The sequence below is a fragment of the Saccostrea cucullata genome, unplaced genomic scaffold (assembly GCF_032062105.1).
Source record: "Saccostrea cucullata isolate Sc308-1 unplaced genomic scaffold, CSIRO_AGI_Scuc_v1 ctg57, whole genome shotgun sequence".
Lineage (NCBI taxonomy): Eukaryota > Metazoa > Mollusca > Bivalvia > Ostreida > Ostreidae > Saccostrea > Saccostrea cuccullata.
The window spans coordinates 832,343-847,885 of record NW_026938498.1 but is presented as its reverse complement, the minus strand read 5'-3'; the positions used below and the strand labels follow the sequence as shown (position 1 = coordinate 847,885).

Sequence of the window (15,543 nt, the reverse complement as noted above, 5' to 3'; positions counted from 1 at the left end):
TTTAATAATTATTTACAGTGTACCATTTTGTGTGTTTATAAGTGAACCATTTGATTTATATATCAACTTTTAACAAGTGTTAATATAAAATTTGTTTAAAAAAAATTTGGTCATTTCGCTTCCCTGTGTGACCAAAAGTTGTTCATTACGTCAACCAAATAAGTGACCAAAAGTTGGTCATTCTGTTAACCACCAAAAATTGGTTATTAACCATTATATAAACTGTGACCAACGGAAGTATATTTAAAAGTGACCAGAAAAACTATGATGAGTTTATTACACGATTTGTCAATATATATATATAATATTAGTGATTGGATGTGTTCTGCATCCAAGTCGTTGTGCGTTTTTTTTTTATCCCCTTACCAAGGCACTGAATAAAAACTCACAATTCGTCGGATAAAAATCATATCCAACCACAAATTATTGGAGACCCTATATTTATACTTGTTTACCCCTTCATTCCGTGGATATTTTTTATGTCTTACTGCACTGACTAACAATTTGTGTTGTATGAGAGTGATAAATCATTTTTAATAAATTGTGTACCTAAATAAAACTCTGTAAAAACGATTGTGATGCATAAAACATGGAATAAAAAGAATCTCTAATGATTTGATGTTGAATATGATTTTTATCTTACTCGTTAAGTGCTTTTTATATCCCTAGGCTTGGGGATACAAAAAATAATGAACAACTCGTTGGATAAAAATCATGTCCAATCACAAATATTTTATAATCTGCCTTCAGATATGCTAAAGTTTATTTCAACAAAGAAAACGAGAAAAGAAAAGAGGGGGAAAATAGTTGAATATTACCGGAATTAAAAAAGGCACATGGCCCTGAAAATTAAAGAGCCATTTTGAAAAAAAATATATATTTATGAATTGCACAAATTGTCGACACTGTAGAATATAAAATAACAGCTATATAATAAAATGTAATTGGAATAATTTTCATAGATATTGGCACTCGATGTATAATTCAATAAACTATAAAGTTCATTCAAATATATTCATATTCAAGTATCAACTGTATATTTTTCATAATGAAATTAAAAAATAAACAGTTGTACTTTCTATAGTGCAAACAAAGTAACAATTACTTCAATTTCTAAAGGACCCTTTTTTTTTCTCAATTGCAAGTCCTTAAACATACACTTTAAGTCCTGGAAAGCGTACATGAAAAATGATGTAACAAATTAATCCAAGTCAAAAATTGGAAACAAGAAAAAATCATATTCTTTGTTGCAATTGTCTTCATAGAATATCATGTTTTTATTGCATATATGTATCTTTTATATCAAATATATCATTTTATGATTTGCTATTTCTGTAATTTACTAGTATTTACACAATTTTTGACAGATTTACATACATTTTGTTTCTTTTGAATATAAAATTTAAGTTTAAGAGAAATTCACCAATACAAAAATATTTACTCTTTTGATATATAATAATTTTTGTTACAAAATATTTAAGGTGTCGTGCTAATCAAATGTTTTAAAAGAACTTTTTGTGTATCTTTGTTAATTTTTGTCAAAAGTGAAGATTTCTGAACCCGTCTCTCCAAAATTTCTCGTAACTTTTAAGTGGTAACGGCAGCCGTTACATTGTAATTATGTCAGACTTTGGAATGACTACAAATGCTTAATGTGTGTCATCATTTATATTTAAGGATTATTTTTTTCTGAGTATATCAAAACCTCTCACCTTCTCCTTTTCTATTAGTCTAAAGAATGAATTCAAAATATCTGTCCATGGTTTCTCTCTTTGTACTTGTTTAACTTTTAAGTTTTATTATTGATTCTTCCTGTACTTTACTGTATGGATTATATTCTCTACATAACAAGATGTATTACCCCAGTATGAACATTATTATTCCAAAACAACCAATTAATTCAATAACCAGGCAACAAGATGAAATGATTCTTTTAAAAATTTCATCGAGTAATGATAAGAGAGATTTACAATAAAATAAATGAATGAACATGGTAGCAAATAATATTAATCATTTGATTCGTATTTTGGCTGTCTTGTTTCATACCAATTTCAAGGCCTTTGTTTTTATTCTGAATTTGATCATTCAAAGGTTCTGTCTACCCGATCAATAAATTTAATTAATTAGTTAATTGGCAAATGTGACCGGTCAAAAGAGGATGCTTACTTCTTCTATACATCTGATCCCACCTCTAGGATTTCCAGGGGCCATCTTTTTACGTTAACAAATTTGTGTTGAAAGATTTGTTTTCGTGGCCAGCCACTGTTCGTTCTCTTTCCAATTTTCAGGCTTTAAAAATTGCTTTCTTCATAAAAGCTTAACTGAAACCAAATACTCAAGAATGTAGAAAAAAAATAATATGATTAGAAATTTAAAATTTTAAATAATGGCAATTAAAACGAATTGCTAAAGAAAATTATTAAATTCATTTTTTCGAGAATTAGATAATTGAGTCAGCGTTAATGGTCGTCTAACAACAAAGCTTTATGACAAATGATATGACTGTAACTTTTCAAATGTCAACTTACCTTTACTTATGCATCAATTTACTCTCATCACCTGCGTACGGAGTTTATATATTTCAGTTGATTCGATATGCAAAAGCATGCTATACGTATCTCAGTTGATTCGATATGCAAAAGCATGCTGAACAATTTTCAAAACGAGATAAGTTATTTACAAACAAGTTCCTGAATCAAGAATATCAGCAGTCTAGTTTGAAGTCATCATTTCTTAAATTCTATGGTCGATACAATGACTTTGATAGCAAATACAATTTATCATTAAGTCAAATGCTGACTAATTTTCATTTTTAATTGTTTATACACAGAACTTTCAACTGATTTTTCTATTGTTAGTCCATTATTGACCGGTCGGCAAACACCATGGCACTTGATCCCGTCTCTGATGTTTTGGAGGTCAGTGTTTCCTCTGCTGCTATTTTGTATTGTATAATGGTCTTTTGAGCTGGAATACTGTTCGTTATCTCCATATTTTTCATTTATGCTAAAAAAAACATTTCAACAATAAAAATCAGAAGCAGAGCTAACAAATCTTTCTTAAAAATCATGGGTGAGATCAAGTGCCATGATGGTCAGTCATGGGGATGTGCTCCTTATCAAGATCCTCCAATTTACAGACAATTCAGTGTATAAATAACGGCCTTACAATTTAAAAAACGTTTTGCATTTCACTTCTTAACAGATGTGTTTGCTATTTAAATGAGCCTTTTACATTCTAGTTTTATCAACTTGTTAGTCAATAGTCTGCAACATTTAGACATATCAGAGAGGGAAATTGGACCTTAACCCAAAAGGCATATGATAAGGATATATATAACTTCTTAAGTAAAGGAAGTTGATGATGCAAAAGTTAAAGTAATCAGGATGATCATAAAATTTTGTTGTTATTTAACTATTTAACATGTACATTTATCTAAATGTTTTTTTTTAAAATTTAGTGGCAAAGAATTTCATAAAAGGGGGGGGGGAAAGGGGATCTGGGGTTGTAGAAAAATTGCAAGTTTCTTACAAAAAAGGTGTCTTCAATGATTTTAGGATAATGGACATATAAGCTCTAAGTAAATGCTTCATATACAAACAAAATTGAAAAAAAAAATCAAATGGGGGAGGGTGACTTCCCTCAGCAGGCTTAAAGATTTGTAAGTTTCTTCCCTTTGATTACTTGAAACTGTTCAAATGTTTGCATTGTCACTTATCTTTTATGAATACGATTTTTCAACTTTAAAAGCTGCTTAGTTTTAAACTCAGCATTGCTTGTTTTTTAGATATCATACATTAAATGTGTTACATGTATGTAGTGTTTCAAACCAGTTGGAAAAAGACAGTTTAACCTTTCATTTTTTAGATCATTTTATTCAGTTTTTAGAGCACTGACCTTCACCATGGGCAGCAACTGTTCTAAACATAAATAGTACAAACATAATAAATATTCCTGGAAAGGGTGTGCTCTGGAATTAATTCCATATTGTCTAATAAATTACATATAACAAATCTAAATGTATTTCAAACCTACGTTATTAAACTACATTTTAACACATAAGAGGACAACATATAAACATATTGCGTTGCTCACATTTCATAAGGCACCAATTATTTTGAATACAAATGTGTCTAGTGGACAAATTGTGCACAGAAAGTATGACCAATAACCGTGGAATGCATAATGGAAGTCGGCTGAACTTGAAAAAAATTTTGTGCAAATATTGAAATTCAAACTTGAATACAGATATAAAAGTCTGAAAATTGTTGTGTAGTTAATTTAACAGCCTTTCCTGATTTCGAAACTTAGCTTAAGTTTAAAAGCAAGGAAAGAATCATTGTTCAATTACTGCTTGCTCTTCTTCAATAAATTCCTCTTCTTCTTCATCAACTTCCTCTTGTTCATCCTCGCCACAGCCGTTTTCCTCGCCACTGAGTCCTGGAAAGTTCAGAAGATAGAGTGCCCGGATGTTGTCCATATTTCCTTCCGTCGTAGCCTCCATGTCATCTCCTCCTTCTTCGTCTTCTTCTTCTGCTCCTATATTCATCGTGGGAAGAAGACTTGAGAGATCGGAGGGCTGAAGTATCCCTACATTTCTACGTCTTTCCCGGCCATAATTTGGCTTATCTAATTCTTCTTCGTGTAACATCTCTTCTAGGGTCATTCCTTTGGCCATAGCTCCTTTTCTACGTGCTCTTATTTCTCCTAGTTTATGCAAAACGTCATCTTTGAAAAAAAAAAGATATAAGAAAATGAGTATAATGTTAAATCTCCTTGCTATATATACATGTATTTTTCACATTAGGCTAGACAAGCGTATTTACTAAACAGAAGGTTAATTTTTCATATTCAATCATTTTTGAAAATAAAAATATTTTGCAATTAAATTTATTCTTATTTCTTTATTTTTTCTTCATCACATTTATCTAACATCAACTCTAATACGATGATGAGATTTTTTAACGAAGTGCTCTAAACTATTTTCTAATTCTCTTAGAAACATTGTTAATAGAAAACATAAAATTGGTGTATGTCTTAAATTACATATAAACATAATGCAGTTCTACTTAATGTTTTAAATAACGTGATTTTTAATGATTTACTGTGCAATCTCTTAAAAACGACATGTTAGATTTTATAACAATTAAAAGTGTTCTGCTGGAATAAATACAAACTGAAAACAAAATCATAATATAGTAATGTTCAGCTCAACAATGCAGAAAATACTTTTGTATGAATAAAAAGATACATAAAATATGAATATGCAAAGCGTTCAGGCAATAAATATATCTAATGTATATAACCAATCTTTAAGATAATTTGCGCCGAAGCTCTATCTGAAAATTTCCTACTAAAAGTTTCAAATTTTGTACTCTGCATTGTTTCTTTCAAGCTTTTTGATGTATTAGAAAACAAAAAAAAATGAACAAAAATCATTGCTAGTTTTGTTCCTGGTTAGAGATAATCAAAACAAAATTATACAGATTAGTCACACACAGGGATTTCCGGAAGTCTGCTGCACTATAACGTGCGCCTGCGTACTCACGTGTCAGAATCGACAGGGTCTGAATTGCGCGCGCGTCTGGCGTCCAATTTCGCCTGCGCAGCAATTCGAGCTCTTAAAGTATTTAAGTCAACTGAAATATAACCAATTATGACGTTGAATTCTTTTGTTAAATGAAAATATAGTTAAAACTTTGTTCTGCATTGCTTATGAAACACTTTTTTTTTCAAAGAAGCCTATATTAACAGACTTGACTATTGTTATCAGAGTTCTAATTTCATTATTTAACATTCTATTTCTATTCAAAGCATTACCATGCGGAAAATATGATTGCTGGGTGTTAAAAGAGTTTAAAAGACTTTAATTTCCCTTATTTTTTTCTGAATTATATCTAAATGTAGATTGTTCTAACATAAGGCATTAAAATATATTAGTGAGAAAATAAATTGCCAGTCAATATAACATGCAAATGAGGCATCAAACTCATTTAAAGTTCGAATATGTTTAAATGTTATGAGTATAATAGTAGAAAAAAATAATTGAATGTATAATATAATCAAACAGAATAATCATAAAGATACAGAAATTGTACAGAAACAATAGCATTTCATCAAAGATTTTAGTTTGCAAAAAAGAGTGGGTTTCATACTTATTCCATCTGAAATAGAAATAAACAGAATTGCGTGTAGTTTTGAACAAATGGTCTGTAATTCACAGAAGATTTACAACATTAATCTTTCCCTTTTTCCATAGTATTAACTTGTGCTTTCATTACCGTGTTAAAAGTTATAATAATACCTTCAGCTGCAATGGCAACCATACAAAAACACTGCCATTATTCAATCTTACAGATTCTTAATGATTGTTTATCATATTCAGATCTTGCAATTTTCTATGATCAACAAATGTAATGCCATTACAATAAAGCAAAAATTTGAAACCCTTCATAAATGATGGACCAAATTAAAAGTTTAATTGTTGTAGCATTTTATATACAATATGATTCATAAAACACAAGAATATCTTAACAAAAACACTTAAAACAGATAAATATTACGTAGCTACACACTTCATATCACGAACTTACTGTCAAATACTCATTAAAATGAAAATTCCAATGTAAATTGCAGAAAAAAAATTTTAATCGAAAACTTAGTTTATCAAAATCAAAGAGTTCATTACTAGAATTACCTCTAGTTTTTGTATAAAACATTTATTCCAAAAACACAGTACCAAAAAAGGAATTTCCAATGCTATTATCTTTATGAAAATGAGAGGAAATCTTTTAAAAGTAACAAGACTTTACCTCTTTTCTCTTCACGCTGCTGGACCAAAGTGTCTGTGTCCACTTTCTCGCCACAAACTTCACAGACTTTCTCTGGAAGGTTTTGAGTTTCCTTTGGAGTGTTCCATTCTCCTAAGAAAGAAGGTTCCTGGCAGAACTTACACAGCATTTGTCTTTCCACCAATACACCTTTTTAAAGAAATATGAATATAAAAGAATTATGATGCATTTTTAGAGTGAATATACTTTAATAAACAATTTCCAGAGCTGTGGAAAACTTCATGATGCATTTTTAAAGGTTTTTGATTTTCCATGAATTAAATTAACACACTTGAAGCTTATTTCCTTATAATTTACTTTTTCTTTGCTGGGGGAAATGAAAGCGAAACCAGCATTCTCGCATGATCTTTTAAATTTACAAATAAGAAAAAAAACATAAAAAAAGATAAGACAGATTTTATAGCACACAGTTGAGTAAAGCGGTAAACAAACCTTTGAAAGATTTGATGATTTCTTCAAATTCTGCATGTTTTTTAAAAAATACATCAAAGGTGATGAAATAGAATGTTTTAAATGCAAAAAACCACAAATTGGAGACTTTTTTAAAAATGATTTATTAAGTAAAGTGTACTTAAGGAAATAAATGTAATGTTTTTCTTTATAATTTTGCAACTAACTATTTCGGACCGGCAAATTTTGTCTTCTTGCCGGTCCGAATGACTGGCTATCTGAAAAAGTTTTCCACAGCTCTGGAATTCTAAATTAAATTCAAATAGAACCCATTTTAGAGCATCCAAACCTTTGAAAGATTTTATGATTTCTTCAAATTCTTGCATCAAAGGGAGAAGAATGGTCCACATTGCAGCTGGTCTTGTTGGATAGTACATAGGATCTGGACTATCGTCTCTAAGCTCATACTTAAGACTTGCTCCTCTGCCTTCTGGGCCCAACTGATAGCTCAACATGAGGATAGCATCAATCTTGTTGTGTCTTGCTAAGATCCCATTACACCAGTGCGCCTTAAAGGTAAGATTGTGCTTATCCATCTTCTGGGCACCGACACACAGAAGTTGGAACAAGCCTGGTGGCATATATTTGGGGAATCTCAATAAAGCAGCCACCCTTTCTCTATCGTCGTGGTCTTTCCACAATGAAGTTATTTCCTCTGGTTCTTCTATTCTCCTTATCCAGGGAATCAATATTTTGGAAGCATTGTCTATATTTTCAACTTCTGGACTGAGATTATACGTCATTTCTTTAGTTTTTCTGGCAACTGGATATCCTATTTTGAAACCCCGAAGCAGAATGTCTAGAACAAAGTTGAATTGTTCTTTCATATCTGGAGGTATCAAATACCCCACCATGGCACGTAAGAAATCTTTGTCCATAACACCATGCTGAACAACTTCCTTCTTGTTTCTTTCAAATCGTGTCGGTGAAAAGCCCATCTGTTTATATGTGTCATCTATGGCAAAGTCCACTTTTTCCTCAAAATCATGGCGGTAAATGTTACGAAGTAACTCAAAAATCCAGCCGGGACGAATAAACACGAAGTCACAGAGAACAGGCGATGAGGAAAACCAAAGCACTTTTCCAGTTACATGCAAGTATTGCGTAATATCTTTAATTTGTTTCTTCATCCCAAACTTCGTAGTCACTTCTTCCACGTAATCATCCCATGGCATTATTGGAACGACCATAGAATTTGATTTCTCGTCTAAATAGTTTTCTACATCAACCCAGAACGTTTTCACTTTGTGTAAAACAAGGGGCAAATTGTATTCTGGCGTTGGTGGAAACTGGTTACTGTCTTTTGCTATGAGTTCAATGCTCTTTCGAAGTTGTTCAAATCCTATAAAATCTGCTGATGATGTAGCAATGACATCTGATTGTACGGTGAAAGTATCTGTGAAGATCAGGAGTTTTCGGTAGGAAAACATTCTCTCGGTGAGAGTCGGTGAGATTTCAGATTTTTCTGAAATTTGGTTGATTCTTTCATTTAAAATGCTTTCGTGATATTTCTTAAATTCGGTCATCTGCCTTTTGACTTCAGCTTTAACCTCTTTGATTTTCTCTTTCGACATTTTGTCACATTGTGTTCCAACCAACACAACTTTGAGACTGTTTGTTTTCGCTATCATCCAGTCCAACCAACAACCAATCATCTCGTTAAATTTTTCAGGGGTGAATTCTTTCATATTGAACGTTAATAAAGCCACCGAAGGTTGCTCGAAGAATAAGTAATGTGGAAACTGATAGTAAGGATGTCCACAGAAGTCCCATAAACACAACTGAAGCGGACGAACTTCTTTCTCCATCTTTCCAGTTTCCTCATTCTTGACTTTCATTTCACAGTCATACACTAGATCATAAAGATCAATTCCAGCAATGCTTTCATTCAGGTCCTCTGCAAGTCTTGCTTGACTATCCACCATCGACTGAATTAGGCTTGATTTTCCACTCTTATGCGATCCAATCACTAAAATCTTCATTCCACGATACACCGGCGTATTGAGTCGAGCTTCTTGAATATAAGCCAATATGGCATTTTGTCCTGTAATTTCTGCAGGAGGGAAGACTAGCGGATTGTCATCGACTATTAACTCTTGATTTGGATTCCTTTCCAGTTCTTTCATTGCATTCATATTAAGAATTTTTATTTGATTGCTGCTAAGATCCAATTTTTCAGTCATTCTCAAGAGATGTCCCGGAAATACTGTTATCTGATTGTCCGAAAGGTCAACTTCAGTGACCCAGTGTCGATTGTGAAGTTTGATGTTGAAAGCTGGTATCTTTGTAATTTTGTTTCGACTAGCATTAAGTGTCTCTAAGCTTGGAAGAAGAAGGACGTCTGTCGGAAGAACAGTTAATCTGTTATTTGAAATGTCTAAGTCTCTCAGCTGTTTCATTTGGCGTATTTCGACTCCAATATCTTTTACAAGATTATTTCCGCACCGTAATATTTCCAATCGTTTCATATGACTAACTTCTTTAAACACTGAAGTCAATTTGTTATTGTCCACGACTAGTATCTGAATTCTCCGGAGTTTCTCCAATCCATTCAGATTTTCAATACTGTTTTCACTGAGATCCAGTCTAGATAAGGCTTTCAATTTCTTAAGTGCAGGTGGAACTTTGGTGAATTTATTCGTATTCAAATTCAACTCTACTAGATTTTCCAACCTTTTCATCGATTCCGGTAAACTTCCATCAGAGAGCTGGTTATTGCTCAAATCGAGTTTTTCAAGCATAACTAATTGATCTACCAAGTTCTCGGGAATTGTTTTCAAGCGCAACCCTGGCACCATTAGTCTTTTGATTGTGTCCGCAATTTTCTGCACATTTTCAATTGTTTCATTCCGTAGGTCCAGAAGACGAACGGATACAGTCTTTTCGGGTGATTTCGTCGGAAGACGTTGAGGATGTAAGTGGCGAGCGCCTTGATATCCAAGATGTGCCATCAGTGGAGGAGCGAGATTTTGCGAGATTTTAACACGGCGTGGTTTTTTGTGTGTTGTGTGTGTTGCTGTCTGCAACGGCTGCTGTTTACGCCTGTTCATTTTGGTGCCGAATGGAACCACTCGGCACTCTCTGCAAGCTTCTCCACAATAGTTTTGACTTTATAGGATGACTTAGAATCTGGTTCACATCCTGAAAAGAGAATATTATAATAAAATCTCTGATTCTTTGGAGGCAAAAAGACACTTGTATTTGAGTTCTTAAGTTTTCAAAGATTAAAACGAATAAACAGGGGTTTCTTACTATTTTAGTCTCCCTGTCTGCTTAAGGTGTTGATTTTAACATAAATTACGAGTATTATCGCTGATCACAGGAATGTATTTGGGCAGTATTTCTATGTTTAAGCCTCTTATCAAGTGAAAAACTGTTAAAGTTAAATTTAAAACATTAAAGCTGTAGTCTTTTCTACCAGTTTAGTTTCTAGATAAATGGTCTGCTCTGATATTTTTTAGGTATAGGTTTTTCCTTCCAATCTTTCTGATAGATGAATGTCTCTATTTTACTCCCAAAATATGCGCATATTACTATCTTTACATACTAAGAGGACAGTAGCAAGTTTTTGTTCCCGAAGACAGTAACTTTCCCCGAGGTGCAGCCGAAAAAAATAATTGTCAAGCGGGACAAAAAAACTTGCTAAAAAGGCGTGTTGTAGAATCATAACATATACCCCTGTATTTCACTTTTTACCATGTCACGATTTTGATGAAACATGATGAAATATAAATGAAACGCGAGGCAAATAAAGAACCATTTTCTTTTCAAGTCATGACAATCCCTTCCTTTGAAGGAAACTACTCGCATATTTTTTTTCAGAATGTTGGGTGACTTTTCAACATGGACAAATAACACAAAAACTATTCCATGATAGGGGCTGCTTAGGGGGAAAAGAGCAGGTTTGATTTATTCGTAATTTTTTTAAGGAGAATTTCAAAAAAGTTTTATAAAAATTGTTGATATGTATGCAGGTGTTTTACTACATTTTCTTATAGATTAATATTTTATCATAGCATAATTGCCTTACCTGAAAAGTGACTCTGAAAAACGTCCTCAAAAAACAAAATCAATAAATTTTATCGAAATCACAATATGTCGTATAGAAGATCACCTTCTTCGTGTCATTTTGACCTATTTTCAAATTGTTCAGGCAAGCTGCATATCACATGTACATTGAATAATAAAATCAACAGTTTCAAACAAGAACATTCTACGTAATAATCAAAATATTATTACCCCAGATCAAGCCGTCAAATTTTCTAAAAAGGGTAATTTGCTAACTGTTAAAATTCTCTGGTAAATTTAAAATACAAAATTTGTTCAAAATATAATTCTTTGATAATTACATGCCGGAGAAATCATCGATAAATCCCATCAAATCTTCATCGAGGGCATAGTACGAAAAGTAATTTTCTGTCTCACTGGGCTGATAGAGTTATAGGATTGACTCATATATCTTTATTTGAAAATAAAGTAAATTCTTGTACTTAGTGGTTAAAAAGGCCGTATTTTCCGGTAAAATTTATGATCTGTGTTATTTTATTTACCTGTCATATTCCAATATATTGAAAAAAATTTATCTACCATTTATAATTTAGAAAAAAAATCTTTATATGCATTATTTAGTTGTCAAATTCAAAATCGATATCAGACGTAACAAAACATATGCACGTTGCTTTTGTTGATAGTTTTAAAATGGATTTGAAGAATGCCCCCATAAAGATATAAGACCATTGATGACCTACCTTATAATTTAAACAAAACGCACGCATTTCTCGAGGGGAAGAGCAGGAGTATTTGCTTTGAATATAATCTTAAGTGTTTTTCTGTGTAATGTTCCTGGCGTTTGACAGCTGAAAATTTACTGTGGTGAATATTTCAATTGAAATCCAATTTTGAACAAAACACATAATGAACATGTAGTACATGGTTTCGTGATTTCATAAAGAACTAATCTACTGTTTAGCCATTCACTCGAAACCCGGTCTACAAAATCAGAGGGTAAAGGTCATTAATTATAAATTAGTGATTTTATTGTTCCTCTCTCTCTCTCTCTCTCTCTCTCTCTCTCTGATTTTATGAGGGAAAAAAAAGAATCAATTTTGTCAAGTTGACTATAAAAAACTTAGCATTGCATGCCAAACATAAATCAGCAATTCTTGAATTTTGAAGTTTAAACGAAGTAAAATGGAAAATACACATTTTTCACACAATTTGAAAAACAAGTCTTAGAATTTATCCATGTCAGAAAGACATGGGGCCAACTGAAATTCAAAGAAAACTGAAAATTGCGATAGGAGTTAATTAAATCCAAACAAACCTCATAGATCTATATGAAACGGGTAGACTACTAGACTAGACTTTAAAGGAAGTCACAAAGGAACAGCGTAAGTAACAACTGAGGGAAATATAGTCGATTTTAACAACCAGTTTCGTATTCAATCCAATAATGTAATGCCTTTGTGTTTGAGCCTGGCCTCAAGACACATTCAAGCATTTAAATGCAGTTAAACTGCCAATGAAGTGTTGTGAAAACACCATTTCCTTAATTCAAATTGCATGAAAAACCTTCGGATTGTTTCGTGTGGTTAATTAACCATGTTATTGCTTCGGAACGTCGGTGCCTAATTCTGTGCATATTTTTTTTTTCAGCAATGCTTTTAAAAAGTCTAATATGAATGTGTTTCTAGTTCACATATTTCAATTGTTGTGAGCTTGAACAAATATTAAGTCTTGTGATCGATACCTAATATTTCGGGACAGGCAAAGGAAATAAAGACGAAGAACCAATATTGTGATTTGGGATATCGATAAGTAGGCAGCATTTACATGCTACTGTAATTAAAAGTTAAAACTAAGTCGTTAACTGGTTACAAGAAAAGAGAACCTTTTGTATTTGTCTAACATTTCTTCGTGTGTTACCTAATAATTTCTTTCAAACACTCATAGTAAAACTAGAAAATTTAAACGAAAATAAAAACAATTTGTCGTAAGGATAATGCATTACCGTTTTCTAAATTGGAATATAGTTATGACTCCATATTTTAGTGGTTTTTTTACATGCATTTTTAAATTAAATGATTTTATTTTCATGTCATAAAAGGTGTTTCAAAATAGATGTCAATTCAATGAATAAAACTACTTTCCTGAAATAACTTGTCAAACTTTGTCGATGGAATATGTTCATTACATTAATAGTACATGTACATCAAAGTCCTTTTACTTTTGAAGTGAAAAACGTTGAATTTTAGATTTTTTTTTTATTTTCATTTATTTTACCTTTATGAAAAAATAAATACTTACCATTTTTGAAATTTTAAAATCCACTTGAAAATGCTAATAAACAAACTATAAAAATTTGAACTATACTTTTCAATTTTAACACCCACGACAGAAAACCAACTTTAAAGATTAAAATACAGTGTGCCACTAGCTTTTAAATTTTTATACGCATTTTTCATTTAAAGAGTTATCGATAACAAATAATATCATCCCTTAACGAATTAAAAAAGTATTTTTCACATGAGCAAACTTTATAATGACCCTGAATAACGTCGCTACGTGGGATCGGGAAAATGTTTGAAACTCGTTTTCAACCAATAAGGAGCAGCCTCTCTCTCAACAGCGGGTGGTAAACAGAAAGTATTTGTTCGTTTCTGTGTGTTTATAGCAAATATTCTTTTCATAGAAGTGCCAGAATGATTCCTTTTTCGCGTGTTCTGGTATTAGTAAAAAGGGATTTAAAACATGCTAATTCAAATAATTGCATAGCAAACAAAAGAAGATAGCTTTTTTTTTCTTTCATTTATTCTTACGACTCGGGTATGTTCGTTCATGGTTTAATTTGCTTAAGGCTCAAATAAAGATCAAATTAAACACATACATTATAAAACATATCATTACAATTTAAATTCAAAGCTTTTACTTTCGTTTACACTTGGGAAGAGCCTGATTTATTTCTTATAGTGACAACTCAGTAAACTTAATTATAGCGGTAGGTATAAATTTTCATCTGAATGTTCGGGTAACTAATAGCATGCAAGGACTTCAATAAAATTGAGAACTTTGAATGTCTCCATTGCAAAAGAAAGAGTCTCAATTTAGATTTTAAAAAATGTCTTCTGTTCAATCCGAGTGGTACAAACATCTCTTGTCTCATTCAAAGAATGCAGGAACAACTCACAAGTCCAAAATAGTTTACTGAGAAGAGTTGTTCCTTCGGCAATATCTTTAGATTCTGAATGTTTTTATAACTTAATTAAGTACAAGGAGTCTTATAAAGAATAAAAAACATTTAGACTATTGCTCTAGCTTAAGAATGTCATAGCAAGCCATCAACCATCAACCACTGACACAATTGTTCAATCTAGATTACTTACTCTATATAGATAATATGGATTCTTCTACAGTTTTTGATTAAAAATCTCGATGACATTGAATCGGTAATTAATCTGATGCCAAGTTTCCAAGAAAGAAGGTTGACGGTTTATATACATGTTTAATCACCGATTATACTGGTAATCTAGCCTCGCACTTTCTTTGTTCCAACATGTCTAATGTCAATGATTTTGTTCAAAACTAATTCAAAACACAAGGAAGAATCTTTAGGTAAAACTTTTGAGAAATTAAGTCTCGTCTTTGAGACTGCTTCTTGGATGGTTTGGATGAAGTTGTTTCATAAACACGATCAGTTTTGAGCTTTGAATTTTAGTTTTCATTACAGTTTGTTATACTAAGTAATTACTTTTATCATTTTTGTGTGGTTTTGTTGGAGACAAGACACTTCTGTTTTATTAAAAGCGAGATTACTTAAACATGATTTTATTTTCGTTAGCGTTCTTAACAAATATAGAATTTCTTTTTTAGAGGGATTAAGAATATTTATAATCCTTACATGACTCATTTTAATATCGGTGCAACGAAAATGTCCTGTACTTGGGTCTGTCGAGAGCTCCAATACTCTTCTAGGGATCTTGGAAACCCCGTTTTATCTCAAAGTCGTGAAAGACAAGACCACAAAACGTATTGATTTATGATTATGACAAGCAAATAACAAACTTGTCAGAGACCCTTTGTGAAAATATAAGCCAGGATTCAGAGCAGTTGTACTGATATAGGGGTAAATAACAAACGCGTTGTGGACATCAATTACAACATGGCGAGGCATTCCGGGTGATTTATTATCGCGGTGAAAGTGTCCATCGGAAGCTTGTACGGGATTTGCTAACGATTCAAGTAT

General features: G+C 32.1%; 1 protein-coding gene across 3 annotated transcripts; it reads right to left on the bottom strand.

The window, feature by feature from the left end:
* Window positions 1-3,854: 3,854 nt before the first annotated feature.
* On the bottom strand, window positions 3,855-13,821 carry LOC134250488 (malignant fibrous histiocytoma-amplified sequence 1 homolog). Of its 3 annotated transcripts, XM_062732855.1 has the most exons (5): window positions 13,608-13,821; window positions 7,591-10,442; window positions 6,813-6,980; window positions 5,549-5,639; window positions 4,614-4,728 (listed from the first exon to the last, which is right to left on the bottom strand). In XM_062732855.1, exons 2-5 carry the CDS (start codon window positions 10,349-10,351, stop codon window positions 4,725-4,727), a joined length of 3,024 nt encoding a protein of 1,007 aa, XP_062588839.1. In that variant the 5' UTR covers window positions 10,352-10,442; window positions 13,608-13,821; the 3' UTR covers window positions 4,614-4,724. The 3 variants fall into 3 exon arrangements, with proteins under 3 accessions (XP_062588838.1, XP_062588839.1, XP_062588840.1); XM_062732854.1 differs by lacking the exon at window positions 5,549-5,639 and having other exon boundaries at window positions 3,855-4,728; window positions 13,608-13,819; XM_062732856.1 differs by lacking the exon at window positions 4,614-4,728 and having other exon boundaries at window positions 5,322-6,164.
* Between the last annotated feature and the right edge of the window lie 1,722 nt (window positions 13,822-15,543).

Excerpts from the sequence above, each read along its gene's own strand:
- LOC134250488 (XM_062732854.1), bottom strand. The coding sequence starts at position 10,351 with ATGAACAGGCGTAAACAGCAGCCGTTGCAGACAGCAACACACACAACA. Across the intron at positions 6,981-7,590 it reads AATCATAAAATCTTTCAAAG|GTGTATTGGTGGAAAGACAA; the intron begins GTTTGGATGCTC and ends TTCTTTAAAAAG. Across the intron at positions 4,729-6,812 it reads GCAGCGTGAAGAGAAAAGAG|ATGACGTTTTGCATAAACTA; the intron begins GTAAAGTCTTGT and ends TTTTTTTCAAAG.